Below are 27,734 nucleotides of genomic sequence, written 5' to 3' on the forward strand. Positions count from 1 at the left end.
GCATCCTGGGGGGTGGGGTGGGGTCGGGGCTTCTCAGTGCTAGACAAGCACTCTGTTCACTGAGTCACGCAGTGGATTAACACTGGGTTTTCAGTGATTCTGTCAACAGCTTGTTTTTGTTTTATAATTAATACTAAGCTGCTCACCAAGCAGAGATCCTGCTCTTGTTGGTTATCACTATACTAATTCGAGGTGGGGGTGTGCAGAGGTGTGTAAGCAGTGGGATGGATAAAGGTTGTTGGCTGTCTTGTTCCCTTCTGAGTTTCGGTTTGATGTCTAATCCTCATACCAAGTAAACCACAGTGGGGCTGTGCTGTCTGCCTAAGAACTTCCTTCATCAAGTACGTTATTTATTTATTTATTTATTTATTTATTTATTTTTATATTTGTAAGCAGGGTCTTACAGAGACATGTTTAGCTACGAATTACGGATCCCCTCTGCCTCTACCAACAGGATTGGTTTTAACCGGGTTTCTTAACTGGGGTCTGATGCGGAAGGGCAGGCACCCTTTCCTCTGCGGCCATCTCCAGCCCATAAGCATCCTGGAGGAACCTGGTGCACGCAAGGTCCGGCTTCTCAGCGCCTGCCCTGGGGACCGTCCCTTGGGCTGAGCCAGTCCAGTGCGGAGGGGGAGCTCTGGCACACAGCAGCGCCGCGGCAAGTGTCCGGTGGCCAGGGGCGGGCGCCGCTGCAGAAAGCCCACGGCCGAGCACTGCAGCCATCTTCGGGGTGGAGGCAGAGAAGGGGCGCGGCCTTGGCTTGGAGCCGCCCCGCCAGAGCGGCGCACCGCGGACTTCCCTGCTCCAGCGGCGCCCGGGCCGCGCAGAGGCCGCCATGGGCTGTGCGCGCTGGCTGGTGCTGGGCGGCCTCCTGGCCCTGGCCAGGCTGCTGCAGGCCCGGCTGCTGCTCCCGAAGCAAGAGGGCTTCGGCGAGTGCGACCGCTTCTTCTACGCGGGGACCCCGCCCGCCGGGCTGGCGACCGAGGCGCACGTGAAGATCTGTCAACGCTTCGCGGGCTCCGAGCGCTTCGCCACTCTGTACAGCCCGGGCCACCGCATCCCCGTGTTCTCCGCGTTTCGCGCTGCTCGCCCCGCCTCACGCAGTGCAGAGCAGCGCGGGCTGCTGGAGCCGCAGGTAAGCAGGGCTCGGGCAGACGGGGATCTGGGATTCAGATCCACCCTGGAGTCTGCCCCTAATCCCCCAATTGCTGCCTGCCTGGCCCCGAGTGGGACACTCTCCACTTAAGCCCTGGGGAGATGGCCCTCCCTCCTCTTGGGGGCAGACGTCTGCAGTGTCTGGTTGGTTTCCTGGGTAGGAGAGAATATGGGCTGGGAGACAGCCGTTGGTGACCAAGACTAGGCAGATCGCTCCCCAGGTCTGCCCATGTCCCCTTAGCCACAATTCACCCCATTTTACAGAGAGCAGCTCCAGGCAAGGAGAGTGAGTGAGGTCGCAGAAGACCACCCAGCTAGCTGGTGAGCTGAGTGAAGTGGTCTTGAGGCTAGAAAATCACTGCCCTTACTGCTAGGGGAAAGCTTCTTACAGGACAAGGACTTCCAGAAGCTCAGTGGGGTAGTGCCCATGCAGAAAGGACAAACCAGTTTTTCCTGACTCTTTGTATCTGTAGATTATCAGACCATCGCAATCAAGTGACCTTTCACAGCATTGGGTCTCTTTGGTGGCAGGGATCAAACACGGAGAAAGGCTTGTATGGGCCATGCAGAACCTGCTGACTGGCTCTCCTCTGCCAGGTCTCCTCAGGAAGACACCGTGCCCTGCCCCTCTTTGACCTCTCCCTGGCCTTCCAGTCCTGTGCCCCACAGCTCCAGGTCCCTGCCTGCCACCAATGCAAAGTTGCTGGCTTCCAGGTGTCTTCGCCTGAAAGAATGCGTTGTACCTCGATCTTATTTCCAGCTACCATTGACCAGGCAGGTTTCAGGCAGTCTGCACCAGTATTACCTTCCTACATCCTTCCGTGTCCAGCAGCCTGCTGTAGGGACCTTTGAGCTCAGGCCAGTAGAAGAGTTATTAGCTTGTGCATAAGGCACGACGCGTGCCAATCTAAACTTACTTTTCCCCAGTGTACCCCTAGAAGTTACTTATGTTTCCCAGGTCTGGGAAGAAAACAGCAACTGAGTCCACTCTCGTTGAGTTTATTAGTGTCTAGAATAGACAAACATAACAGGATGAAGTCATGAGAATTTGGAATATACCCTGTGACCACCTGCTTTCTCCCTGTGTGCAGTCAAATCCTGCTTCCTCAAGACTAGCTGTTGGCTGGTGTGGGCTCCAGGATCACTTAGTGTGGTTGTGGGAGGGGGGGGGGGGTAAAATGAGTTCTTATATGTGAAGTTCTCCAGAGACCAGTAAGTAGTAGCTGCTGTTGTGATGCTCACAAAACAGGTAATTTAACCAAGGCAAACAGAGTCCTGTTAGATTCGGTCTGTTGGTAAGGTGACAGGGGAAAGCTTAGGGTCTGGTTGGCATTTGTGCTGTGTGGAAGGATTAGCAGGCTTCAGGAGAGAGAGGAAGAAGGAATTTCAGACTGGTATTATATGAGTTGGGCGTGGCAGATTCTTGATCATTGTTTGGGAATGCGTGGGGCAGGTAAGCTAATACTGGATTATGAGTCCTGGAATCCAAGGACTCAGAATAAAGAGAATCATGGGAGGGAGGAGCAGGTGAGGGAGTCATCAGAGAAGACTCAGGCAGAGCCATGGACCTGTTATTATAAGGCACAGTGTTTGGCAGTGAGGCTGTGGAGACCCTGGGTGGAGTACAGGGCAGAGGGGGAGAGCTTGTGGCGGACAGCTGGAGGGAATAGTTCCTAAGGGCAGCTGGAGCTGTGAGATGACCTGACTCACAGCACTGGAGGCCTGGGCTGGGGCTCAGAGGGGAGTGTTAGCCCAGCATGCACTTGGTCATATTTTTTTACCCCCAATACTGCATAAAATGGGGATCACCCATATAGATCCAGCTCTCATATCAGAATGTCAAGGCTGCATAGTGAGTTCTAGGCCAGCCTGGGCTATATGAGACTGTCTTAGAACAAACAAGTTGAGCACCCCATGGCCTTGGAGAGTTGCCAAGACCGAGAACTGTGGCTGCTTTTCCCTGCAAAATGGTGGGCTCCACAATACCGTGACTTGAAGTCAGCAAGGGGATCCAAAGAACACTGAAGGAGGGGGGTGAAGGGGAGGAGAGGGAGGGGAGGAGACAGAAATGCAGGTGGTCTCTGGAGCTGTCCCTACTTCTGTTTCAACACCAGCCTCTGATCCAGTGCCTGAGCTATAAGTCCTGCTCAGGTCTTCGTGTGCTTCTAGATGCTTCCAAGAAGTTTCTATGGCCGGTCCATTTGCGCCCACATCACCTTCTGAGGTCAGCATGTTCAAGAGGTCCAGGAGGCAGACAGGGATTTTGGTGCTGGACAGTGAGTCAGGCAGGATGGCACCCAGCCCAGCTGGGCAGCTCTGGGGTTGTCTGCACTTTTCCCTGAAGAAGGCTTCTGAATAGAAGAAGCAGAAATGTGGTCACCAGTGCTTCAAACCTCTGAGGTGTCGAATGGCAACACCTTGGGAACAAAGTTCAAGCAGCAGGCCCAGCACTTTGATTTACAAGAGCCTTTGGGTGTTGGGGATCGTAGTTCCTGGCCAGGCTCCATCAGTCATGTCACCACACCCCACGGGAATGTTGCAAGGCTGGTATTACCTGGGGTCTGCAGGAATGCTGTTCTTACACAGTTCCCATGAACCCTGACCTTTCACCTTTTGCCGTGCCATCCTCCTCACATCTTTGCTGGAATAACTTCTCCCCAACGAACTCTCCAACAGAATAGCTCCTCCCCCTAAGCTAGGGCCACATTCCTAGGTTCTCCTCTGCTAATCTCCATCTCCTAACCTCCACAGGGTCTTGCCATGTAGCCCGGGCTGTCCTCAAGTTCACCATCCTCCTGCCTCCACCTCTCTAGTATGGGGATGGTGAACTACTGGGGCTGATTTCTTCCTCTCCTTCTGAAACAGGGTTCCTCCATGTAGCCCTAGCTGTCCTGGAACTCTGTGTAGACCAGGCTGGCCTCAAACTAAGGGATCTTCCTCGATTCCAGCACCAGCTCTGGGCCTGGAAACATTGCCTTGATTTGTTTCCCGTCTGTGATCACAGGCCCCAGGGCTAGGGGTCTGTGATAGACCCACAGTCTAGGGATAGAAAGTTTTGGGGGGCAGTGGAGAGGGGAACAGAGAGAACTCTGAGGTCTGCTGGGGAGCAGCAGGCGGGTGTTTGCAGACACCCACACCTCCAGAGTCTGAGAGCTGTGTTAGATTTTAGGAACAAGGTAAACAGCTTGACGACAGATGGGATTTTTTTTGTCTCTGATACTAGTGTTTTCAAAAGTATACTTGTTCTCAAATCCAATATGGAAAGACCCTTGTCTTATAAACACAAACTCTGACGGGGTCTGGCCTCACCACCAGTGATGGCAGTGTACATTATTGATATTAAAAAGATACATAAAGATAGATTTGTCACTGTCTCCTCATTATTGACATGTCTAATTGGAGTCTGAGGCCAGACAGCTTGTATCACAACACCGGACCCAGTCTTTGTGGTCTGGTGCTCTTCTTATAAACCTGGAGATTCTCCTGGCTCTTACGCATGAGAATCTTTTTTTTTTTTGTTTGTTTGTTTGTTTGTTTTGTTTTTGAGACAGAGTTTCTCTGTGTAGCCCTGGCTGTCCTGGAACTCACTCTGTAGAGCAGGCTGGCCTCAAACTCAGAAATCTGCCTGCCTCTGCCTCTCAGAGTGCTGGGATTACAGGCGTGTGCCATCACCGCCCGGCCTCACATGAGAATCTTAATGTCTACTCTTCCTCCTTTCTACTGCCACAGACAAGTGAGAACACAGACAAGTGTGGATGCAGATGTGGAAATGCGTTCAACCTCTGCCGGCTCTGCAGTGATGGGATGTCCCTGGGGGGATGGGCCTTGGAAGGTTGCATTTCATATCTTTGCAAATGCACATGAAGTAGCCTCACTTAGAACCTCAAGTCCTCTGTCTTTAGTTTCTGACATTTGTTTGCTGCCTACACACCCGGAAACAGTTGGCCACCACATTTAATGTAGTGCAGTTTCAGCCCCCTCTTCATTGCATCAGAGATCAGATTGTAGAAACCGACATACATATAAGTCTCTGTAGAGGGTGCAGCAGACATGGGCCTCACTTCTTGATAAAAGGCTTGGTTCAGATTCCTGGCCAGCCGTGTGCAAGCTGTGTGACCTGTGTCTGCCACCCCTGGTTGTTTATCAGAGGCAACAGTGGCATCCTCTGTAGTGTAGGGGTCCACTGTGGCAATACACAAGCCCATGAGGTAAGCAGGCAGCGTAGCACCGGGACCATAGAAACTTATAGTAAGTATTAATGTATGTACTTTGTCAAGGCCTACAGGGCTCTGGGTAATCACAAATGCACACACACTGGACTAGATGGGGGCCTTTTGCACTCCCATATATATACCTGTGAATAATCTCAAATACTCTACATCCTACATCATGTCAGTGCTTAGTGGAGAGAGCCTGAAGGAATAAGAAATTGGATGGATTGTGCATGGATACATGTCTGCATAGGTGGATGTCTGCATGGATGGATGTGCACATGGATTGGTGGGTACATGGATGGATGGGTGTGTGGATGGATGGGTGTATGGATGGATGTGCACGTGGATGGATGTGCACATGGATGGATGGGTGCATGGATGGATGTGTGCATGGATGGATGTGTGCATGGATGGATGTGAGCATGGATGGATGGGTGTATGGATGGATGTGCACATGGATGGATGGGTGCATGGATGGATGTGAGCATGGATGGATGTGTGCATGGATGGATGTGTGCATGGATGGATGGACGGATGGATGTGCACATGATGGATGCATGGGTGCATGCATGGGTGGAATACAGTGATAGAAACCTGCAACACAGACAGGCATCAGGGATACCTCCATCCTCTCTGGAGCTGGGCAACCAAGAAGTGTCATGTTACAAACAAACAATGAACAGGAGCTTTTGAGAGCCTGGGCAAGGCTGGACGTGCAGGACTTGGGGAGGGCTCCTGGAAAAACACCTGCCACTTCCTCAGAGAGCAGAGCCCTTTCCTGCATTGGCTCAATCATGGGAATTAATCTACAGACCATTCTTAGAATCAGACTCAAGGCTTGCTTACCCTCTGTAACCTAGTGGTAACTCTCCATGTTTGGTCCCTTACTTATTGAAAATGTCTTTACCATCAAACTTTTTTTTTAATCATGTAATAAATAACCTTGGCCCCGGTGACCCATGTTTTTTTTTTTTTTTAATTTATTTTGGTTTTTTTTTTTTTTTTTTTTTTTTTGAGACAGGGATTCTCTGTGTAGCCCTGACTATCCTGGAACTCACTCTGTAGACCAGGCTGGCCTCAAACTCAGAAATCTGCCTGCCTCTGCCTCTCAGAGTGCTGGGATTACAGGTGTGCGCTACCACCACCCAGCGTGACCCATGTTTTAAAATTTAAGAAACTCATGTTCACCGTGGCTAATTAAGTTATCTGGGGTCACTCAGCTGGTGCCTCGTAGAGCCTCGGCCGCCCTGCTCTGGTCTGAGCCACCAAACCTTTCAGCTCCATTTCTTCTCTCTCGTGACACTGTCTACATAAATTGCTGGCACGATGGCTCAGCAGCTACGGGCATTTGCTGCCCGGCCTGAGGGCCTAAGTGCCAACCTCAGAGCCCACAGAGTGCACTGATTCCACCGTCTCATCCTCCGACCTTTACACACGCTGCCCCCCACAAAGATTTGTTTGTTTGTTTTTTAAAGAGAGAAAGAACGGGTATGGAATTGAGTGGGTGGGGAAGGATCAGGGGAAGAATAATTAGCATATAGAGTATTAATCTCTTTCAATTAAAATATTTTAAAACTTTCTTCAGAGTTCAAGCTGTCTGGTTAGATCTGCTATTTTATTGAATTGAACCAGTTTGGTTTTGTTTGTTTGTTTGGGTTTTAGGTTGTTTGTTTGTTACCTTCTGGCTTTACAACAAACAGGTGGCTCTCAAAATCCCTGCTTCCGATTGCTGATGGCTTAGCATTTGGCTTACAGTGATTGGATGAGCTTTCCATGAGACACAAACATTTTAATACCTGGGCTTCCAACTCTCCCTTTTAAACTGCTAGTTCTGAGAGTAAAACTGAGCGGCACAGTTCTTGCCTCTGAGGAGTTTTCCTCTCAGTAAGAAGCACCACAGTCAAGGGAAACTGGAATTTTCCCTTGCGAGATGCATTTCCTGTTCTATGCTGGTTCCTTCCTTTTCATTCCACGAACCGTGGCGTGGATCAGGGCAGTGATTGTCTCGGTGCTGTGCTTGTTCATGGAAAGAGAAGTGTGGACATGTGGTGCTTGCCTGTAACCCTAGCTGTCCAGAGGCCTAGGCAGGAGCATCAGCCTTCTACAAGGTCATCCTGAGCTATGTAGTAAGCTTGGGACCATCCTGGGCTACATGAGATCTGGTCTGGGGGAAACAAAATAAACAGACAAACAAACAAACAAAAAACAGAAAAGGAGGGAGTGAGTGATGGCCAAAGAAAACTGACCCTTACGCTGTGGACGGGCCACTCAGCCTGCTTACGCTGAACCGTGTGTGGACGGGCCACTCAGCCTCCTGTTGAGTTTTTCTTGGCTCTGTACCCCGATGGAAGTGTGGCTTACCCCAAAGGAATCATTCCGAAGGCATTACTTAAACATATAAATTAAATATTATGTTTGAGTTAACTTATCCATTAATTTCAGTTGACCTGAGCCGAGATTGCCCTCTCTTAGCAGAGTCACACAACACTTTCCCCAAGCCCCTTCACTGAGCGTCCGCTCTGCTTCATTGCTGAGATTAGATCAGTGACCTACACAGACAGCATGACCTGCTGTCTGGGGCCATTATCTGATAAAGGATACAGGAGTAAGAAAAATGAGAAAGTTAAAAACAATGAACATACCATCAGTTTTAAGTGTTCAGGAGAAAAATAAATTAAAAATAATATATCAGGAAAAAGTGATGGGTGAAAAGGTTTTCTTGCTAAGGTGTCATTGAGAACGTAACTTTGGGAAGGGAGAGAAGAAGCCATTGAGCAGATATCTAGGGTAAGAACATTCCGGGCAAAAGGCGTTGTAAGTGCAAAGGCTGTCTGGTGTGTGTGATCCTTGCATGAGGAGGAACCAACAGGCCAGCTTGGCTGTGGGAGGCTTAGCGGGAGATGAGTTCTGGAGGTGGTGTGTGTGTGTGTGTGTGTGTGTGTGAGAGAGAGAGAGAGAGAGAGAGAGAGAGAGAGAGAGACAGAGAGAGAGAGAGACAGAGAGAGAGAGAGACAGAGAGAGAGACAGACAGACAGACAGACAGAGACAGAGAGAGAGAGAGAGAGAGACAGAGACAGAGAGAGACAGAGACAGAGAGAGTGAGTGCTGTATCACTCAGCCCTGTGGGCTGTTGAGAGGAGTGGAGTTTTCCACCATGTGAAATGGAAAGCCCCCATGCATGGCTCTGAGCAGAGGCTGACACTGTGATTCAACTCATATTTACTAGAGTGGTTTTGGTGTTGCTACAACAGTCTTAAAGGATCAAGAGTAGAAATGGAGACTAGTTAGGAGTGTCTATCTTTCAGGCAGACAGTAATGGCTTGCTAGGTCAGAGTTTGAAGGGCTGTGGTATGACAGACAGTGTGGTTCGCAATATGTTATGAAGAAAGGACTAGGGCTCTTTGGGTAGGAGGATGGGTGGAGTTGTGGTTGATGCAGTGGGATTCCTGTGACTGAGAGGACAGTCCTGGAAGAGCCAGTTCAAGGGCGTATCAAGAGCTGGTTTTGCCTGAAAGGGCAAGGACACTACAGTGGTGGCTACTAGAGGTGGGGATACCGGGTGGGCAGTCATTTGATGAGTACACTTTAGTGACACCGCATGGATTTTTCCTAGAAGTCTGTACAGTGTTAGCCTACAGTTGGGGATGCTGTTCATCACACAGAAGGAGCAGTTAATAGTCTTTCTTTGTTTCATGGCTGCTATTGTAGTAGAGCACTCTGCTGAAAGCCATAAAGGATAAAGAGCTTATTTGGTTTACAATTCCGGGTTACAATCTATCCTCACAGGGAAGTCAAGGTGTCATCCATGCTTCCTCTACTCTCAGATGTACTGAGATCCACTGCCTAGGGAATGGTACCACCCACTGTGGGCGTGTCTTCCTACCTTAATCTAATTAAGATAATCCCCCAGAGACAATTCTCCGAGGCCCATGTTTCAAGTAATTCTAATTTGCCAAGTTTATAATTAATACTAACTGTACCTAGTCTTTTCTTTCTTTTTTCTTTTCTTTTCTTCCCCCCCTCCCCCGAGACATGGTTTCTCAGTATAGCCTAGGCTGGCCTTGAACTCAAAAATCCACCTGCCTTTGCCTCCCAAGTACTGGGATTAAAGGCATGTGCGCCACCACCGCCCGGCTAGTCTTTTCAACTTTGTGGGTTCTTGCTTCTTCCACCCTTATCCACCCTTTTAACCCCCTAACAGTAGATAAGTGAGAAAAAGGAAAGAGAATAGATCCTTAAATAAAGTCAGGGGTGACATTATTATTAGGATACTTCCTGTTGATTAAGGGCATTGAGTTCCCTGGGGAAAGTCTTATCTTTGCTGGCAGGACATTTAATTTCTTCTTGATGCTTCTTCTTTGCACACAACTACTTAATTGCGACAACAGTAACCAACAACCCACCACCTCTTGGGGCTCTAGGATTTATATACCCTCTGAAAAGTCCCCAGAATTCCAAACATCACACAGTCTCAGAACTATCTGCAGCTGGCAAGATCGTGCCCCTGCTAGAGCACAAGGCAAATCCTAGTCAGCTACTGTGGACAGTCTGAAGCACCCTTACCCTATACCTGGGATTAAATGAAAATATAGTCTTATAATATTTCTGTGTTTTTCAAAGAAACCAAACTCCAAAGTTGTCACTCTAACTAGTTGTCTAAAGAGGATAGATCTTATGTCATTCACTGCAGCAAAAACACACAGATAGAAAGAAACCTTGAAAGGTGTTGCACATGCTTGCTGCATTTACATGTTGTCACCAAGGTGTTCGTATGCCCCAAAACTCCTCAAAATTGTACTCTCTCTCTCTCTCTCTCTCTCTCTCTCTCTCTCTCTGTGTGTGTGTGTGTGTGTGTGTGTGTGTGTGTGTGTGTGTTTGGGCTTGGTTTTATACATTCCAAATATTTGTGAGACACGGTCAAGGTGTCAGTGAAGATTGCTGCGCTGTCCCCTCACCCTGCAGGATGTCTATTCTGGAACTTACTAAGTCAGTAATGGAGGGAGCCTACCTCGAGGACCAGCAGAGGTGATACAGGACACAACTACTTACAATGTGGAAGAAAGAAAGGAGATGAAGCCACATGCTACATACGAGTCAGGCAAAGTACTAACGGGCGGTTCAGCTTGAGTGCCGAAGGGAGTAGGTTGTGGCCAGAGGGATCTCACCAGGCTGCTCGACTCAAGGTGGGGAAGCTTGAAGTTTGGTGGCTGTTCCTCAGTCAAGGGCATGCACGGCTTTCGGGGATGTTTCCTTCTTCTGTACAAACATTCCGGCTCGTGGCTCGTGGCTTCATCTAGGAACTGATAATAGGTTTTCTGTACAACCCTGATCCTGTGGTTTGGTCTGATAAGGTTAGTGCTTGAGCAGGCAAGAAAGCCCAGGAAGAGGCGGAAGAGGAGGCACTCATGGTGAACAGGCCAAGTAAACCGTGCCTACCGTGTCAGACAAAAGCTTCATGTTATCAACATGTGTCCGTGACTCAGAGGCTAAGTGAGCAGCGGGGGAGGGCGGACACAATATGAAGACAGAGATGCCAAGCTTTTAGTGCAGTTCCATCAGATACCTTTAGGGGCTCGAATGAGACAGCTTCGTTAGCAAAGCAGGCATCACATCCATGTGAAGTAAATCAGGCTACTCTAGTCCTTGTTCTGTGTGGTTAGTGTGGACACATACTGGACAGGAACAGCTTATGGAAGGATGGGTTTGCTTTGCCTCGTGATTTCAAGAGAGTCCAGTCCAGTTTCATGGGGAGGACATCGTGGAGAGGTTCTATTATTTGTGTTAGGATCATCAGGCTAAGGACATGCAATCATGTAGTCAGGGACCAAGAAGCCCAGAGTGGCTAGGTGCAGAGATGGAACCTTCAGAGCCCAGCCCTTAGTGAGCTGCTTCTACCATAAAGGACTACCTCGTTTTGAAGGAGCCTTCACATCACTTTAGTGCAAACCAAACCAAGGTTATTGATTAGTCTTTTTGTTATCAGATAAGACCAAGCAAGGAAAGATGAGTTATTTGAGCTTTTCTTAAAAATTATTTCCCCTTGTCTTTTTTATTTCAGGTGCCTGTGTTTTAGCGTAGCTGACTCAGAAGGGGCTTCTTTTGGTCAGTAAATACTCTGCTTTGTGGCCTAATCTAGAATTTTCTGATGAAGATGTTGAATGCATGCTTTTAACAGGTGGCAGGTGAAGGGTCGAGGTCTATTTGTGTCTTATCCCCCTGTGGTGGTCTTCTCCTAAATCAGTTAAGTTGGCTTCAACTCAGGCCATCCTCACCTCTGCCAAGGTGCAGAAATCCCTTTATGACTGTAGGAAGCATACCAACAGCTTTCATCTTGTCAAGAACCCATCTTGATCCTTAATCCACACTTCAACTTGGCCAATATGCAGTCCTGTGGAATTCTAAGAGGGCAATGGGGGCTCTAGGAACCCTGCAGGTCATCATCTAAACAGTCTTAATAAAGAAAAGGAATAGAGCCAAATCCAGTTGTTGATTGAATGGACCAGTGTGCATGACTGGACAGGACCCCCTAAGAAAAGGGCCCCCATCTGTTTCATTTCTGTTGCCCTGAAAAGAAGCAATTTAGGGAAGAAAGAGGTTAATTTGAGTTCATAATTCCAAGTCACGGTCTATCATTGTGCGGAAATTAAGGCAGAAACTTCCGACAGTTCATAGCACATCCATAGCCAAGAGCAGAGAGACAAGAATACATTCATGCCTGCTCAATTGCTCTCAGCTCTATCTCTCCACTTTATATACAGTGCAGAACCCCTGCCTAGGGAATAGTGCCACCGATAATGGGCTTGGTCTTTCCAAGTTAATTAACTTAGGATAATCTTCCACAGATATCCACAATTTAACCCAGTGTAGACAATTCCCAATTGAGACTCTCTTCCCAGGTGATTCTAGGTTGTGTTGCCAGTTAAAGCTACCCTTAGAGCTACCATGTGTGTTCTTGTAAGACTGAGCATCCACCGTCCTGTGATGATAAATAGAAGCATGAGGAAAGGAAGCCGAGTTTATGAACTCATGCCTTGTCCTCATCCTGGGTATTTCTGTAGTGTCTGCTGTCATGGAAACAGCATCAGACATACCTATTAAAATGATGAGGGTAGCTTGAGATAGCTAGTGGCCTTTCTTTCTGCACCTGAGTTGCACTAACTTCACTCCTGTGACCTTTGCCACCTCAAGTCTGAGCTGACACCTAGCTTTGGAAAGCTGCAACTCAGTTTCCTGAAGGTTAAAGTCAGCCCATCCCTCCTGGCCACACTGGCCCTTCTCTGTCCTACCTTGAAGCTAGAGAAGTCCTCAGAACATTCTCATTTCTTCAGGGTGCCCCATTTCTCTTTGATAAAGACATAGCTCCTTATCACAGCCCACAGAGTTGTCCTGCCTGCCATTGCCCTCCTCCCGCCTTATCTGGGTTTGCATGCCTTGCCATTTTCTCAGCTCTGAGGCCAGATTATTCCTTGTATGTCCTTCATCTGTCTCAACACATGGCTTTGGTATACACGTCAATCTCCGTGTACTGCTTTTGGCTTTCTATGGCATTGCTAGCGAAGTCAAGTGCCCAAATGTCTTAGTTAGGGTTCCTATTGCTGTGTTAGCACAGCATGGCCAAGGGAAGCATCTTGTAAAGAAGAGTTTAAGTGGGCTTAGGATTCTGGAGAGCTAGAGTCCATGATGGCGGAGTGCAGAGACAATGACAGAGGGCTGGAGCAGCAGCTGAGAGCCCATGTATTAATCCACAGAGGAGACAGAGGGCACACGGGGAATGGCATGAGTATTTTGAAACTTCAAAGCCCCAACCATCATATTTCCCCCAAGATCACACTTCCTAATCCTTCCCAACAGCTCCACCAACTGAGGACCAAGCACTCAAACATATGAGCCCGTGGGGGCCATTGCCATTCAACCCACCACATCAGAATACTCTAGAACGTCACCCTACACTTGTATTTGTCAGCATGTTACAGCCACACAGCTATTTCTGTGACTGAGTACCACATGACTTGACTCCAGGTCCTACTGAGACAGGCCAGGGCTGTGGTAGCTCCTCATTAGACATCACTGCCTGTACTGGCTGGTTTTGTGTGTCAACTTGACACAGGCTGGAGTTATCACACAGAAGGGAGCTTTAGTTGGGGAAGTGCCTCCATGAGATCCAGCTGTGGGCATTTTCTCAATTAGTGATCAAGCGAGGAGGGCCCCTTGTGGGTGGTGCCATCGCTGGGCTGGTGATCTTGGGTTTAAGAGAGCAGGATGAGCAAGGCAGAGGAAGCAAGCCAGTAAGAAACATCCCTCCATGGCCTCTGCAACAGTTCCTGACCTGCTTGAGGTCCTGTCCTGACTTCCTTTGGTGATGAACAGCAGTGTGGAAGTGTAAGCTCAATAAACCCTTTCCTCCCAACTTGCTTCTTGGTCATAATGTTTGTGCAGGAATAGAAACCCTGACTAAGATACTGCCTAACTCTGGAGGTAGCAGCCTTAGGTAGTATAGGTCAGATGGCTCTGTTGCAATTATTTCACTATTTTTATTTTAACAAAACAGCCACAGGAAATATATAAATACCCTATTTATGAAAATGTGTAGATTGGATTGACTCATGGGATGTAAATTTCCAGCCCCCGACCTAGTGCAACACCAGTACTCAGTATATTTGTAAATAAAATAATGAATGTCAGCAATGGCTGAGCTCTTAGCACCTGTGGTTCGCGTTGTGGCAGTGGTGTTTGAAAGCAATGCTGTCCTAACTCCTGTATGGCCCAGCAGCCAAAGGTGGATCTGAGAACTTTTCAGCCCAGCCTTTGGCTGATGGTGGCCCCTGCAGTCATTACTTATACTATTTAGATCTTTCAATGTACACAAAAGTAACATAAGCTCATGATCAAATTTTATTTGGGGATTTTTCAAAGCATATAAAAAAGCAGATCTTATGTCTCAAAGATCTTCATAGACTGTATATGTGTAGATATGTGTGTGCAGCAGTCCAGAAATTTCCATTACACTTAGAGATGCATGCACCATTTCATACTCCTCTTAGTGGCCAAGGTTGTATGATGCCTCAACAAAGCTGCCTCAGCCAATCACTGTGCCCCAGGAAGAGGCTTCATGGGCCTGCCAATGGGTGGACTTGTAGATAAGCAGAAACCGTTTACTACATGTCTTAACCTAGGCATAGAAGAGCTTCAAATGCAGTCTACTCTATCCTGCCTTTCTTTCAGAAACATAGATGACTCACAGATGACTAGAACAGCCCCGCCCTCCTTCCCTTTCCTATGTCTCTGCAAAGAGAACTATTGTCTTTTCATCATGCAGAACAGGAGATGGTCAGGAGTCACCATTGCTCGAAGCCCTGCAGCCTGTAAGGCAGATGACCATGCTTTCCATATTTCTTCCTCATTCCACTTCTATCCCATCTCCTTTGCCTTTATCTCGGTGTTCGCATGGAAACCAGAGCTTCATACGTGTTGGGCAAGGTCTCGCTGGCTTTGGCACTCCGTTACAGTGATTATCTGATATGGAGATGCCTTCATTAAGAACGTTCTGAGTCTTCAGGTGGGGCTGACGTGGGTGCCTCAGGTGGAGCCCTCTGCCCTTGCGGCTTGTTGACCAGGCTCTTGGCTGCTGTCCTCTGAGATGCAGGGACCAAGACAATGTGCCTTTGCACTTGTTTTCCCAGTGCTGTGCTGGCATCCTGAAGTCTGCATTGTCTACAAGGCTGCTGCCCTTTATCCATACCAGGCTTACTGCATTCCCTAATCACAGGATCCCTGATATTTAGCCTCACTGATGCAAGAGTTGTAGCCTCATCTACTTTTAATCACATGCACGGGTGCATGGGGGTGGGCTGGGTCTGACATGAGAACACGCTAGAAGATTCACAGACACAGGAAAGGAACTACTCCGGTCTCAAAGGAACCAGGCTGGGAAATTTCAGGAAACCAGATGAGTGCGATCCTTAAAGTTGTTTTCTCCCCCAAATTAAAAAAAACATGTATGTGTTTGTGTTTATACCCAGTGGGGGTGGGTGTAGGTGTGCACGTGTCATGGGACGCAGGACACAGCATGCCTGTGGTCCTCAGAGGAACTTTGGGGGCAACAGTTTTCTTCTTCATGGGCTCCATGCATTGAACACAGGAATCTGTATTCTAACAAGGACTGATGTGCTTGTAGATGAGCTGAATTTGGAGGACAAGCAATATAAGATGTTAGGAACGGGGACTCCTAACTTTAGCTGACACTCTGAATTCAGTACCACATGTGACTGTCAAAAGTATTTGCTCTGGAAAAGCAAGCGATGTCCAGTGCAAGAGAGACTCTGTGTCACAGGGAAGGAACCCAAGACAACTGGGTTTGTAACCCGAGAGGATTCTGCAAGCTGGAAAGGCCTGAGGAGAACCAGGCTCTTTCTTAAGTTCCCAGGAGGTTGAATGGGGACCTCAGCGAGAGCAGGGGCAGCCAGAGCAGTCCCCAGAGCACTGGCTACCCTGGTGCAGGCCTCCCCTGGGGGCTTCCTTTCCAACACTGACTGCCAGCTTGGAATCGGCATGTTCTATTTTAATTTCTTTTTCAGGAAAAAAAAAAGTCTAAAATGGAAGGGGCTTCTTTTTCCCCAGCACTTCTGAGTCAGTTGATGAGAAGCTGGTCTGAGCATCCTTGCAGGTCACACAGCACTGAACTCATGGGTGTGCCCAGCCCGGCTGGCTGCTGGAAGCCAGAGCAGGAAGGTGTGTGTGTGTGTGTGTGTGTGTGTGTGTGTGTGTGTGTGGCCAGGGAGCCAGAGGAAAGTGATTCACCAGGAAGAAGGCCAGCAGGCCCTTGTCGGTACCAGGCAATCAGCACAGGAAATGGAAACCTCTTGATTTCTGGGTCTAAAAAAAGCAGAAGAAAGAATATTAGCTTCCATCTAAATCCTCTGCAGCTGCCTCTGTTCTCAAGGGAGTCGGAATTGCTCCTAATAGGGAGCTAGGCAGGCTTATTTCTTCATGGGTGGGTCAGCACGTTCTTTTTCCTGGGAGCTGGAAGGCTTCCTCTCTGCCCTCCATCTGGTGGAGCAGGGTTGCTGTTTGAGGCTCCCGGGACTGCTGCTGCTGCTGCTGCTGCTGCTGCGGCTGCTGTTGAAAAGCAGTTCCTTATTATCCATGTTGGATGAGATATTTGGATGAAAGCCTCCTAGCCCCAAAGATCAGTGTTCGATCATGGGTAGCTTTTCTGCTCTAGACAGTTCTGGTAAGAGCATCTATCTCATTGATTGGCGGTCTAGCTCAAGGTTCTTGCCCTTCTTGGTAAGGAGGGACTTCTTCCACCCAGTGGTGATGGGCAGGGAGTGTGCATGTGTGTGAGTGTGTGTGTGAGTGTGTTTGTGAGTGTGTGTGTGTGTGTGTGTGTGTGTGTGGTGTGTAGTGTGTGGTGTGTGTGTGTGGTATGGCATGTGTGTGTGTGTGTGGTGTGGCATGTGTGTGAGTGTGTGTGTGCGTGTGTGGTGTGGCGTGTGTATGTGTGTGTGTGTGGTGTGGTGTGCGTGTGCATGTATGTGTGTGTGGTGTGTGTGTGTGTGGTGTGGCATGTGTGTGAGTGTGTGTGTGTGGTGTGTGTGTGTGCATGTGGGTGGTGTGGGTAGGTGTATGTGTGTGGGTGTGTGGAGGGTGTGGTATGGTATGATGTGTGTGGTGTGTGTGTGTGTGTGTGTGTGTTTGTGTGTGTGCATGTGTGTGGTATGGTATGTATGTGAGTGTGTGTGTGGGGGGGGTGTGGTGTGGTGAGTGTATGTGTGTGTGTGTGTGTGTGTGGTGTGTATGTTTGTGTGTGTGTGCATGTATGTGGTGTATGTATGTGTGTATGTGTGTGTGATGTGTATGTTTGTGTGTGTGTGTGTGCATATATGTGGTGTGTGTGTATGTGTGATGTGTGGTGTGGTATGTATGTGTGTGTGTGTGGTGTGCACCCGCTCAAGCTCACTTGCACCTCATCCTCACTCATCAGAACACACACCTTTCAGCCTGTTCTATTATTCAAGACTTGTTAAAAATATAAAACAAAGCCGTAGGAAGGCTCTGTCCCCAGTTAAACTGGTGTTCACTGGTCGGCTCCCCTGCGAGTGCTTGCTTATCTGGTTGTGGCTTAGAATTCCCCAGGGGAAGGAAGCTGCGCCCTTGCCAAGGCAGCCCACTTGATGACTCTTCATCAACACTACCTTTTCCTAGTGAAAGTTTGTGAGGCAGCAACAGAGACAGGACAGTCCGTTCTCTTCCCGGTCCCTTCTGTAAGCTGTGATGGCTCCTGCATGCATCCTGGGGTAGGCTGTTGAGCCAGGTGTGCAGCAGAGAGACCTTGAGACAGCAGCCATGACCCTTCAGTTCAGCAGCTCAGAGAGCCGGTTAATGCAGGGATTGACGGAGAGGTAAGATCCGCAGCTCCCATCCGTTTTTGTTCTTTCTTACTTTCTCTGTAGACCACGCCGGCTTTGAACTCTGAGCTCTGTCTGCCTCTGCCTCCTTAGTGCTGGAAATAAAAGGTATGTGCCACTATGCCTTAGACGGAGTAAGAGAGAACTTATTTTGGAGCCAGTTGAGTGACTGTGACCTGCAAGGGCACATTTAGGTTTCTCAAAATTTCATGTTCCAATATGGACGCAGTCTCACAGGTTTTTATTGTTTTACAGAACAAGCAGAGTCATGAATCAAGGCAAGTTTAAAATACATTGCTGGGTGTACCGGAGAGGCAGGATCATGGAAGTGAAAAGGAAACTTTTCAACAGATGCTATCTAATGACACATTTAGCTCTTTCATTGGTGTAATTAAGCTAATAGCGCCTAAGAAAATTTTATTTATTATTATGAGGTGTTAGTTCAGATACAGAGTTGGGAAAAATGGCTGTTCCAGAAGGCTAAAATGAACCCAAGACAAGGTAATTAACCTCTGAACCTACAAAATTCCAGTTTTTCCACAGTACTGAAATTCCAGTTTGTCTGTCAATCTCTGCAAACACAGAAAACTTCCAGACACAGCTTCTTTTCATTCATAATAGTCATCTTGCTAAAACTGGTCTGCCTTTCCAGGCTCCGCCTCCATGTCGGCAGTGGCTTAGGCTCCGCCCCCACATCTGCCAGCGGACCAGGCTCCGCCTCCATGTCAGTCAACTGCCCACCAGCTTGCTTGGCTTGACCCTTCCACACTCGGGACTTGCACGGCCTTCCTTTCCCCTTTGTTGGCTCTCCAGTGCACTGACCTGAGAAGCTGACCTTCTGAGTTCTCCCTGTGCTCTGTCCTGGATATCGTGACGTCAGTGCTAGCTACCACATCCCCGGAACTATCCACAGCAGTCCCATTCTCTCAGGAGAGCCTTCCTGCAGGAGCTGACACTTCCCATGTGCTCCTGACACCCACTTCCCCTCAGTCCCATATGATCTCCTGCCACCTTGAGCCTGCTATACAGGTTGACTCTCTGTTATGATGAAGACATAGGTAGAAAAAAGTAGAAAAGGTAAAAGAAAGAGTAGACCAAACCTCCAGTCTGTAGAAACACCCCAGAACCAGCTTGCAGCTCCCCTCTGACTTTCTTTTTGGCCTTAAAATATGCTGGTGTACATGTATGTGCATGACCCTGTGTGTATGGGGCATAAGAATGAGCCCATATGTATGTGTGCACTGTTTGTATACATGTGTAGGTAGTGTCCATGCTCTCTAAAGTCGGTCTTAGTAATGCGTTTAAATATCCATTAAGGAACCACAAGCTTGTTGAGAAACACTCTTTTCTCTTGGTATTAAATTTGAAAAGGAATTTATTACAAGGTTATTTGTGAGGCTGCAGACTAGTAAGATGGAGCCAGCTGCTTCTTCTTCTAAAACCTATTTAACATGTTCATCTTAGGGAAAAACATTCCATTAAATACAAACACTACATCAAATTACATCAGCAGTCCAGAGGGGTGGGGTCAGTTGGGAGGCAGATAGGTTCTGCACAGTCTCTCCCTACAGAGATGCCCCTGGGGCTGCCAGGGAGCCGTGTCACCTGGAGACTATAGCTAATCTGAAGCTGATGCTTCTGTCATAGGTATCGTGTTGTCTTCAGGGATCTATGTTGTCATTAATTTACTGCAGTTGCAGTAAGCAGATCTTTAAACTGTGTCTCTAGGGTGTGGAAAATACATCTGCCCTTCAGGTGACAGCAGGTCAGAGAGGATATTAAAAATGTTTGAATCGCCCACATTCTTTGCTATTTTTCATTTTGAGTAATAGAATCCTGTGTCTCAAAAGCTGAAAGGCGTCACTGAAGAGGAAGTTCTGTGTCAGATGGAGAGAGTAAGATGCAAAATGTGGAGACGAGACCAAGACAGGAAGGAAGGGATGGAAGAGCTATGGCGTGCCAGTTTGTTCACAATATCTGGGCCAATCAGGATGCAGAGGTGGGACCGGAAATGGGCAGGGCTGTGAAATCTCATGGCCCACCCCTAGTGATCCATTTCCTCCACTGAGGCTCTGCTTCCTAAAGGGTCCGTAACCTTCCCAAACAGTGACTGTACTGAGTGTTCGATCACATGACCAGGTGGGGACAGATCACTTTCAAACCACCTCAGATGATTGTTGAAGCTGCTTCTAAATGTTAATGAGGTGGCAGGTGACTTGGCAGGCTGGGCGTGATCCCTGTGCAAGTTCTGGTCATGAAGGACAGGCATGGGGAACGGGGAAGAAGCCATCACATGAGGTATGTATTATACCTTGGTGGGACAGGTCAAGTGTGGCCCACACGGTCCCATACACCTAGGGTGTAGTGAATCTCAAGCACACAGCATTGAAGCCTCTATAATCCCAGCAGCTGCAGGGTACGCCGCAGTTCCTAGACCTCTGCGGAGTCTATTATTTCAACTTGTCTTGAGTTTCCATTCTTTTATTGTTTCATCAAATCTGTCACTACTGGAGGAAACAGGAAGCTCTGTCCACTGAAAACAGGTCTTGGGAAGGTGAGATTCCGTGTTTCCTAGATAACTTAGGACCCTTTCCTGTTTAACTCCACCGTGTGGTACAGGGGTAGAGGAGGCTCTTTGGCACTGGTTTTGTGATTTTTAGTTCAGAAAGTTTGCTTTGCATGGCTGCTCCGTGTTCTGTGCCGCCTCTGCACTGGTTCTGGTGCCCAGAACCAAAGGAAGCAGCCAGATGAAGTGCTGACACAGCAGCCTTGCACAGAGCAGCCCTCCTGCCCCATCCCACTTTATCTGTTCCCCATACCCAGGAAGTACGGATAGCAAACCTTCAGATCAAAACCCACCAGGTCAGTCCCCTCACGGTCCTGAACCGCTCAGGGGAAAGAAGCTGGAAAGCGACCCTGGCTAACCAGAGAACCCTGGATAAACTGTATACTTTATGGGATTGGGATTCCTTTTATTATTATTATTATTATTAAATTTCTGTGTAGCCCTGGCTGTCCTGGAACTCACTCTGTAGACCAGGCTGGCCTCGAACTCAGAAATCAACCTGCCTCTGCCTCCCAAGTGCTGGGATTAAAGGCATGTGCCACCACTGCCCAGCTTGGGATTCCTTTTTAAGGATCTTGTATCCTTCATAGACAAAGTTTCCTGTTTCCTCCCAAAATGATGGGCTCCTTGGAAGGATAAACCACACGGAAACCCAAGAAAACCTAAAATATCAGGCTCCACAAAGATCCCGGAATTACGGGGCCCCAGTGAGCCCCAGGCAGTCTGAACACCAGCAGAGGAGGCACCCCACTAAACAGAGGCACCCCACTCAGTGTCCTCTGCGGAGCCTCGTGACTGGCGGCTACAAGGCTGGCACACAGTTTGCCGTGAATATGAGTCGGTCCAGCCCTGGTTTCTCCCCAGTACCCAGATGTTTATGTCCCCTGACTCCCGTTGTCCTCCATCCTCCTCTTCCCTCTCTTAGCCTTTATCTCCTTCATCATCTAAGAGCCCCACTCCTCATACATGTCCCAGGCCTCCATGTTATCCCTCAGTGGCTCCCGCATTGAAGACACTTCAGTGTGGTATCCGTGCTCTGCCAACAGACGGACCAGAAGTCATCAGCAGACTTCCTCTAGAAGAGCTAGGCAACGTCTTAAAGCATGCAGATTTGTGCTAACCCGGAGATCCTGTGCCTTGCTCTCCCCATTCAACAGCTAAGCTACTGTTCCCTGGGGTTTATCTTTCAGCTGTAAGAAAGTGGAGACGAAAGGCTTGCAAAATGAATGAGCCTCTTATCTCTTTCCTACTACAAGGGATGGGTGGGTGCGGGGCGTCGGGACACATTGCTTCTTAGGAGGGATGGAGGCGAGGCGCGTCAGGAGGATGCAGGAACAAGGAGGGGTCAGCCTACCAGGAGAACTGTGAGAGGCTCCAGCAGCCATACGTGCTTCCTGTCCACCTGCTGGACCGTCACCCTCACTTGCTCTGTATTTACACTAGGAAAGGCTGCAGGCCAGGCAAACTCAGTCAGCCTGCCCTGTCACCTTGGCTGGTGACAAAACCCTATGGCCTTGGCTTTACTGGAGGTATGAAGGGCGATCTAGGAAGTTGAGTTAGCTCCAATATTAGGGAGTCAGCAAGAAGAGATTTGTTTTGATTGTGAGTAGAGGTGGTACACAGACCAAAAAAAAAAAAAAAAAAAAATAGAAGGAAGTATCAGCAATCCAGGAATCAATCAACCAGTGCGAATTGCACATGCATTCTTCTAAGTGTTTTAGGTTTCTTTCTTTTTTTTTAAAAAAAAAAAAGAAGGGATAGTTTTGGGCTTTTAAGCAAAATTATGATCATTTAATTAATTAATTTATTTATTTTGTGTGTCTGAGTGTTTGCCTGCATGTATCTGTTTGCACCACGTGTGAGCCTGGGACACTCAGACAACAGAAGAAGGCATCAGATACCCCTGGAAGTAGAGTTAAAGATGGGTGTGAGCTGGGTGGGTGCTAGGAGCTGAGTCTGCCTAGAGCAGCCAGAGCTAACCACTTCTATCTTTCTAGCCCCGGACATTTAATTCTGTGTCTTGCCTTTGCTGTCAACATCATAGCACATACTTCCAAATCACATGCTCCCCGGAACTGCAAGTGCTTTTTGAAGGGTTCAAGATGTTTAGGGGATATTTTATCATTTGCTTCACATTTTAGATTTTTGTTAAAGCCCTTATTGTTACAAATGCTGTCAACTATGATCTTTTCTGGGCCTAAAAGTGAACAGAAAGTCCACAGGCCTTAGGCTGGATACTCTAGCAAAACAGCAGTCACTGATACCAAGGAATTTATCGTCTAGTTTGGGAAAGAAAAAATAGTCTTTAACTCAGAGTTCTTATGCCCTTTTATTAGCAAAGTGACTATCATCTATCTATCTATCTATCTACCTACCTGTCATCTTTCTATGTTTATATTATACTGTTGAACTACAAAAGTACCTTTAAAGAAAGAAGAAAAGATGTATCTATATATTATAATTGATATGTACCACATACATTGATTAGCTTGTTAATCACAGTAAGCATCGTGGAGGGATTAATTCAAACATCAGTTAATGTGAACGTGGGAGCAACTTTAGAAGATTGTCACAGGATGGGAGTTGGGAGGGCCCTTGCTTCATCACATTTTGGGTTCAGTCTTAGCAACCGAGGAAAAGAAAGCTCGGGCCTGGAGGTTGGCTCAGCCGGTAAAGTGCTTTCAGAACAGGCCTGAGGACACTCTGTCCATCCCCCAGAGCCACGTTACAGAGGCCAGATGTGATGGCTTGGGCTTGTGACCCCAGCGCAAGGGAGACAGAGACAGGCGAGTTCCCGAGGCTTGATGGCCAGTTGGCCTGGTTAGTGAGCCCCAGGTGAATGAGAACTGTCTGAATAAACAAGGTTGGCACACTGGAGGGTGGCCCTTCTGGAGGACCCAGCCTCTGTTTCCACTGCCGTAATCAGCAGGGTGTGGCCTCCTGTAAACACAGCTCAGGGAGCGCTGACACCCTCCCTTAGCTTTTGTGTGCATCTGTTCACACTGCACATAACTCCTCACAAATACACAGCATATAATGAATTTTTGTTTAAATTTAAAACAAAAAAACAAACAAACCCAAGACCTAGAAGAGGAACAGCAAAACTGAATTTTTCTTGAAAAAGAAACCTAATTCTTCATAAGTTAATGTTTTTTTTTTTTTTTTAAGGTGGGTGGTGGCTCTTGAGGAATGGTACTCAAGGTTATCCTTGGATGTCACATCATGTGCTTGTATGCACATATCCCCTACATGTACCTGCATGTATACATACTCACCTTGGGAAGAGTCATCACAACTGTATAAGGCACAGAACATGAAGCAGGATGCATCTTATTTAATGACCCTTTCAAATACAAGCATTGAGGGATACTAGAATGGTGTGTGTGCGTGTGCACTCGCGCCATTAGATACATAATCCATCATGTATCTAAGAAACATGTCTTGAGATCCCAAGGGTGAGATGTCCCCGGAGCTTTGGCAGGTGGTTCAGGTACTCCTACTGTTGTGAGCAGGGACGAATCTCAGCTCTGCCTTCTTTCTTTCAGATTGATGACCCCGACAGCAACCTTGAGGAGGTAATTGACGAGGCTGACGCTGTCACCTCTGTGAACAATCTGGGAAGCAAGCAAGCCTTGAGAGCGCACTACCTTGACTCTGACTATGTAGTAGGACAGCTGTACCCGTTTCCTCTTAGCAGTGACCCCCAGATGCTCACATTTCCACTCACAAATTCAGTCCCGATGACCCCGACTTTCCGGGAACGGTGGCACATGAATCTCAACAGCCTCATGGACCGAGCCTTGATCCCACACTGCAGCGATGGCCAAGACCTGTATATCCTCACAGGTGCTGTTCCCTCAGAGCACAAAGTTAAGGGCAAAGTGACTGTCCCTGAATTTGTCTGGCTGGCAGCTTGCTGCGCGGTCCCCGGAGGAGGCTGGGCCATGGGCTTCATCAAGCACACCCAGGGCAGTGATGTCATAGAAGATGTGATGCTGAGAGACCTTGAGAAGCTGCTTCCTCATAAGCCTCAGCTGTTCCAGGACAACTGTGGTGAGACGGAGCAAGATACAGAGAAGATGAAGAAGATTCTGGAAGTGGTCAACCAAGTCCAAGATGAGGAGCGGTCTCTGCAGTCTCAAGAGAGCATGAGTCCCCTTCCCAGCACCCACAGCCAGAGGTCTGCCCTGCTGCCCCCAGAAGGACCACCAGAGGGAGGGGGCAGTTTTCTGGGACAAGTCCTGGGTTTCCTTGCTACTCCGTTCATTAAGCTTTTCCAGATAATTTATTACCTTGTTACAATGGCCTTAAGGAATATAGTCCATCTCCTTTGGTTTGTTGCCAAGCAGGTGATGAACACTGTTGAGAGTTGCCTGTGCCGTCTGTGTGAAGCCACTGCCTCATACCTGGTGGCCATTGGACAAGAGTTGGTGAGCATTCCCTGGAAAGTGCTCAAGGTCGTGGCCAAAGTCGTCAGGGCCTTCCTCCGGATCCTCTGCTGTCTGCTGAAGGCTGTCTGCCGAGCTCTGGGCATCCCTCTCCGCGTCCTCGTGGATGTAGCTACTTTCCCTGTGCATACTGTAGGGGCCATTCCCATAGTGTGCAAGGACATTGCTGTGGGCCTGGGTGGCACCCTCTCGCTCCTCTTCGACACTGCTTTTGGCACCATGGGTGGCCTGTTTCAGATTGTTTTTAGTGTCTTCAAGCGGATTGGCTACAAGGTTACTTTAGACAATTCCGGGGAGTTATAGAACTCAAAAACCTAGTAATGTCCATTGTGGTGAAGTTTGATTTTTTTTTTCTTTTAAACAGCAGGTTTCTGTTCCTTGTCAGCTATTGTGTTATGTTTGCCCAGTGGGTGTGTATTTTTCTGCACAAGAGTATGGCACGCTTTAGATTTGACCAAAGAGAAATGTTCAGGGCAGGTTTAGTGTCATTCTCCACAAGCATCTGTAACTACACAGGTGTGCTTCCCTGAGCCCGGTAACTTCAGCACAGTGCTCCGACTCAGGGAGACACCTGGCATGACCCAGGCCTATTATGAAAATTATAAATAAGGAAGAAGAGGGTGACATTGCTGTAAGAAACGGTATTTTGTGTCTCCCATTACTCTTGGAGATTTAAGGCAAACTAGATCTGAATGTTGTTACCCAGTCTCAGCATCTCCTCTCCTACCCAGCTGACCCTAGCAACGAGCCAGTGACTGCTCTGTTAAACTCCCTCTCTCGCGGAGGCTGCATCTGCTTTACCTAGGTCTCCAAGGCTTGGTTGAGTTTAATTTTCTCCTAGAGTTGAATTTTGCTGGTTCACAATAAGCATTTTATGCCAAAGGCAACATAATAAAATTTGAATGCAGCCCCAGTTGGAGCAGGCCTGGTCCCTCCAGGTGTAAGGAGGAAGCGGGACGTGGGTGCCGTGTCCTCGGGAGGCGTTGTCCCAGTTATGTTATATCATTGGTTGACAACATCAAACACAAAGATCTACATGTTAATCTAATAGGAAACTTCATATTTTGCAGCATCTAATCCATCAAGTGAGTATTCAGTACCATAAACCAGTCTGACTTCTCTCCTGAAACAATTATTTGTGATAACTAGGTAATAGAAAAGGTGGAAAACATTCTGATCCTCTTGGGTAGAAGTCTATGTGTATATATATTGAAGAATTACTATCTCTTAGAACATTTTTATAGTGTGTTTGAGGCTAGAAAACAATAAGTCCTTCATTAATGCAAGTTAAATTTGAGAACTTATTTCCAATTTTGATCAATCACTTATTATTTTAAATCTTGCACTAGAAATTATAACAAAAGGAGCCAAACTTGCTCTGTGGGAACCGAGCATTCCCACGGTAAGGATGGACTGTCTAGTGTTTTTTTCTCAGCGTTCTAAAGAGTCGCTGTGAAGGAGAGAAGGGCCAAGCGTGCACTTACCTTAGGGCTGTGGCCCAGGGCTGTCTGGAAATTAGTTGTAAAGACTTGGAGCCTAGAAGAAAAACACAGAGGGTGCGACCGTAAGCTGTCCCCAGGGAGCTGGCACGTGAGAATGTTTATGTAGCCAGAACTAAATTTTGCAGGAAAGATTTGAAAAGCACCAGAGAGGACTAACAGCCTGCAAGCTTTCATGCAGCCATAACTGGAAATCCGGACAGCAGGCTAGGCCTTGCCCAGGTAGATGCACACCGTGTATCAAGACTCATAGCTGTATTTGCCATGAGTTTTCTGTCAGTGGGAGAGTGAGGGCTTACCTTCGTACTGATGAGTCCAAAAGGGGACTCTTGGAAGTTGCGGGAGAAACAGTCTGGCCAAACTCTCATTTGTTTAGGACCCAGAGGCTCAAGGAGACTGTATCTGACCTTGCTTGCAGGGCTCATCGAAGCAGGTCATGGTGAGCTAGGACACCCCGTCACACTAGAGTGTGCCTCCCTGGGTGTACCTAGGATTTTACCATTTATCAAAGATGCCAGGCTCTGTATCAACTGGATGTGGCATGGTTAACGAAATACCAGGTATTCACTGATGACACTGTGCTGACTGCCTCTCAGTGAAGCCCCCTTCCCTTTCAGTGAATATTTGCATTCTGCATAGGGCGCAAACCCCTTATAAGGAATCACTTGGAAATACCCCCCACTCAACCCCTGCCACCGTATTCAGCTGTCTGGTTATTTATTTTTGTGTGGCTTTTTTTTTTTAATATGAGAAACAATAATAAGAGAAAATTATGTCCTTCAGGCTGGAGGGCTGAGACCTTCATCCTGGAGTTTCGTGTTGGCACGGCCTGTGGTTCACTGGAGCTGGGTGTATTTGTTTTTAAAGTCCTACCAGATCTCTGGGCCGAAGGCCCATTCCCAGAAGGCTATTAGGCTTCTGACACGGGGGTTTGGGAAGCGGAACCCTGTCTTCAACTTGGAGCTTTGGCTGTGGCTTCGTTCTGCTCTCGGGCCCTTGGGGAAGATGGCCAACTGTGTCACTCCCGAAGCTGCTTTTCCAGCCTGTGTCAGCCATGTTCTCAGACAGGCCACTCTCCTTAGTGCCTTTCCACCCAATGCAAACTAGGGAATGGAAGCAGCCCCAGGGAGGCTTCCTCTGTGGTCTTCCATCCATCGAGCTAGTGAGCATGTATTCGGTCATCAAGGTTACAGGGGTGGAAAAGGCTCCACTGTAAGGAGGCTCCAGTGCAGTAGAAAGACAAGGTACAACCCATGCTGCGACGAATCACCGCAAGCACGCACTGAGGATATCTGACCCGTTCCCCACAGCACAGGAAGAAAACCTCCAAGACCAGGAAGATGAACACCGTTAGAGAGGATGAGACAAAACCATGTTGACCATAACTATGTACAGTGCTGTGCACCTGCTCAATAAAGTCACTGCTGACAGCTTGCTGGTTCTGA

At 48.0% G+C, this 27,734-nt stretch overlaps 1 protein-coding gene and 1 long non-coding RNA gene across 4 annotated transcripts; one reads left to right on the plus strand and one right to left on the minus strand.

The window, feature by feature from the left end:
* The first annotated feature begins 462 nt into the window (after positions 1 to 462).
* Positions 463 to 27,734, plus strand: Endod1 (endonuclease domain containing 1). Its single transcript, XM_052189109.1, has 2 exons — positions 463 to 1,135; positions 23,888 to 27,734. Exons 1-2 carry the CDS (start codon positions 836 to 838, stop codon positions 25,091 to 25,093), a joined length of 1,506 nt encoding a protein of 501 aa, XP_052045069.1. The 5' UTR covers positions 463 to 835; the 3' UTR covers positions 25,094 to 27,734.
* LOC127689430 (uncharacterized) lies at positions 2,139 to 12,702 on the minus strand. Of its 3 annotated transcripts, none has more exons than XR_007978913.1 (3): positions 12,656 to 12,702; positions 10,419 to 10,669; positions 2,139 to 3,506 (listed from the first exon to the last, which is right to left on the minus strand). It is a non-coding gene; the product is annotated as an uncharacterized LOC127689430 (long non-coding RNA). The 3 variants fall into 3 exon arrangements; XR_007978912.1 differs by lacking the exon at positions 12,656 to 12,702 and adding an exon at positions 10,806 to 10,865; XR_007978911.1 differs by lacking the exon at positions 12,656 to 12,702 and having other exon boundaries at positions 10,419 to 10,846.

Source organism: Apodemus sylvaticus, chromosome 7, assembly GCF_947179515.1.
Source record: "Apodemus sylvaticus chromosome 7, mApoSyl1.1, whole genome shotgun sequence".
Taxonomy (NCBI): Eukaryota; Metazoa; Chordata; class Mammalia; order Rodentia; family Muridae; genus Apodemus; species Apodemus sylvaticus.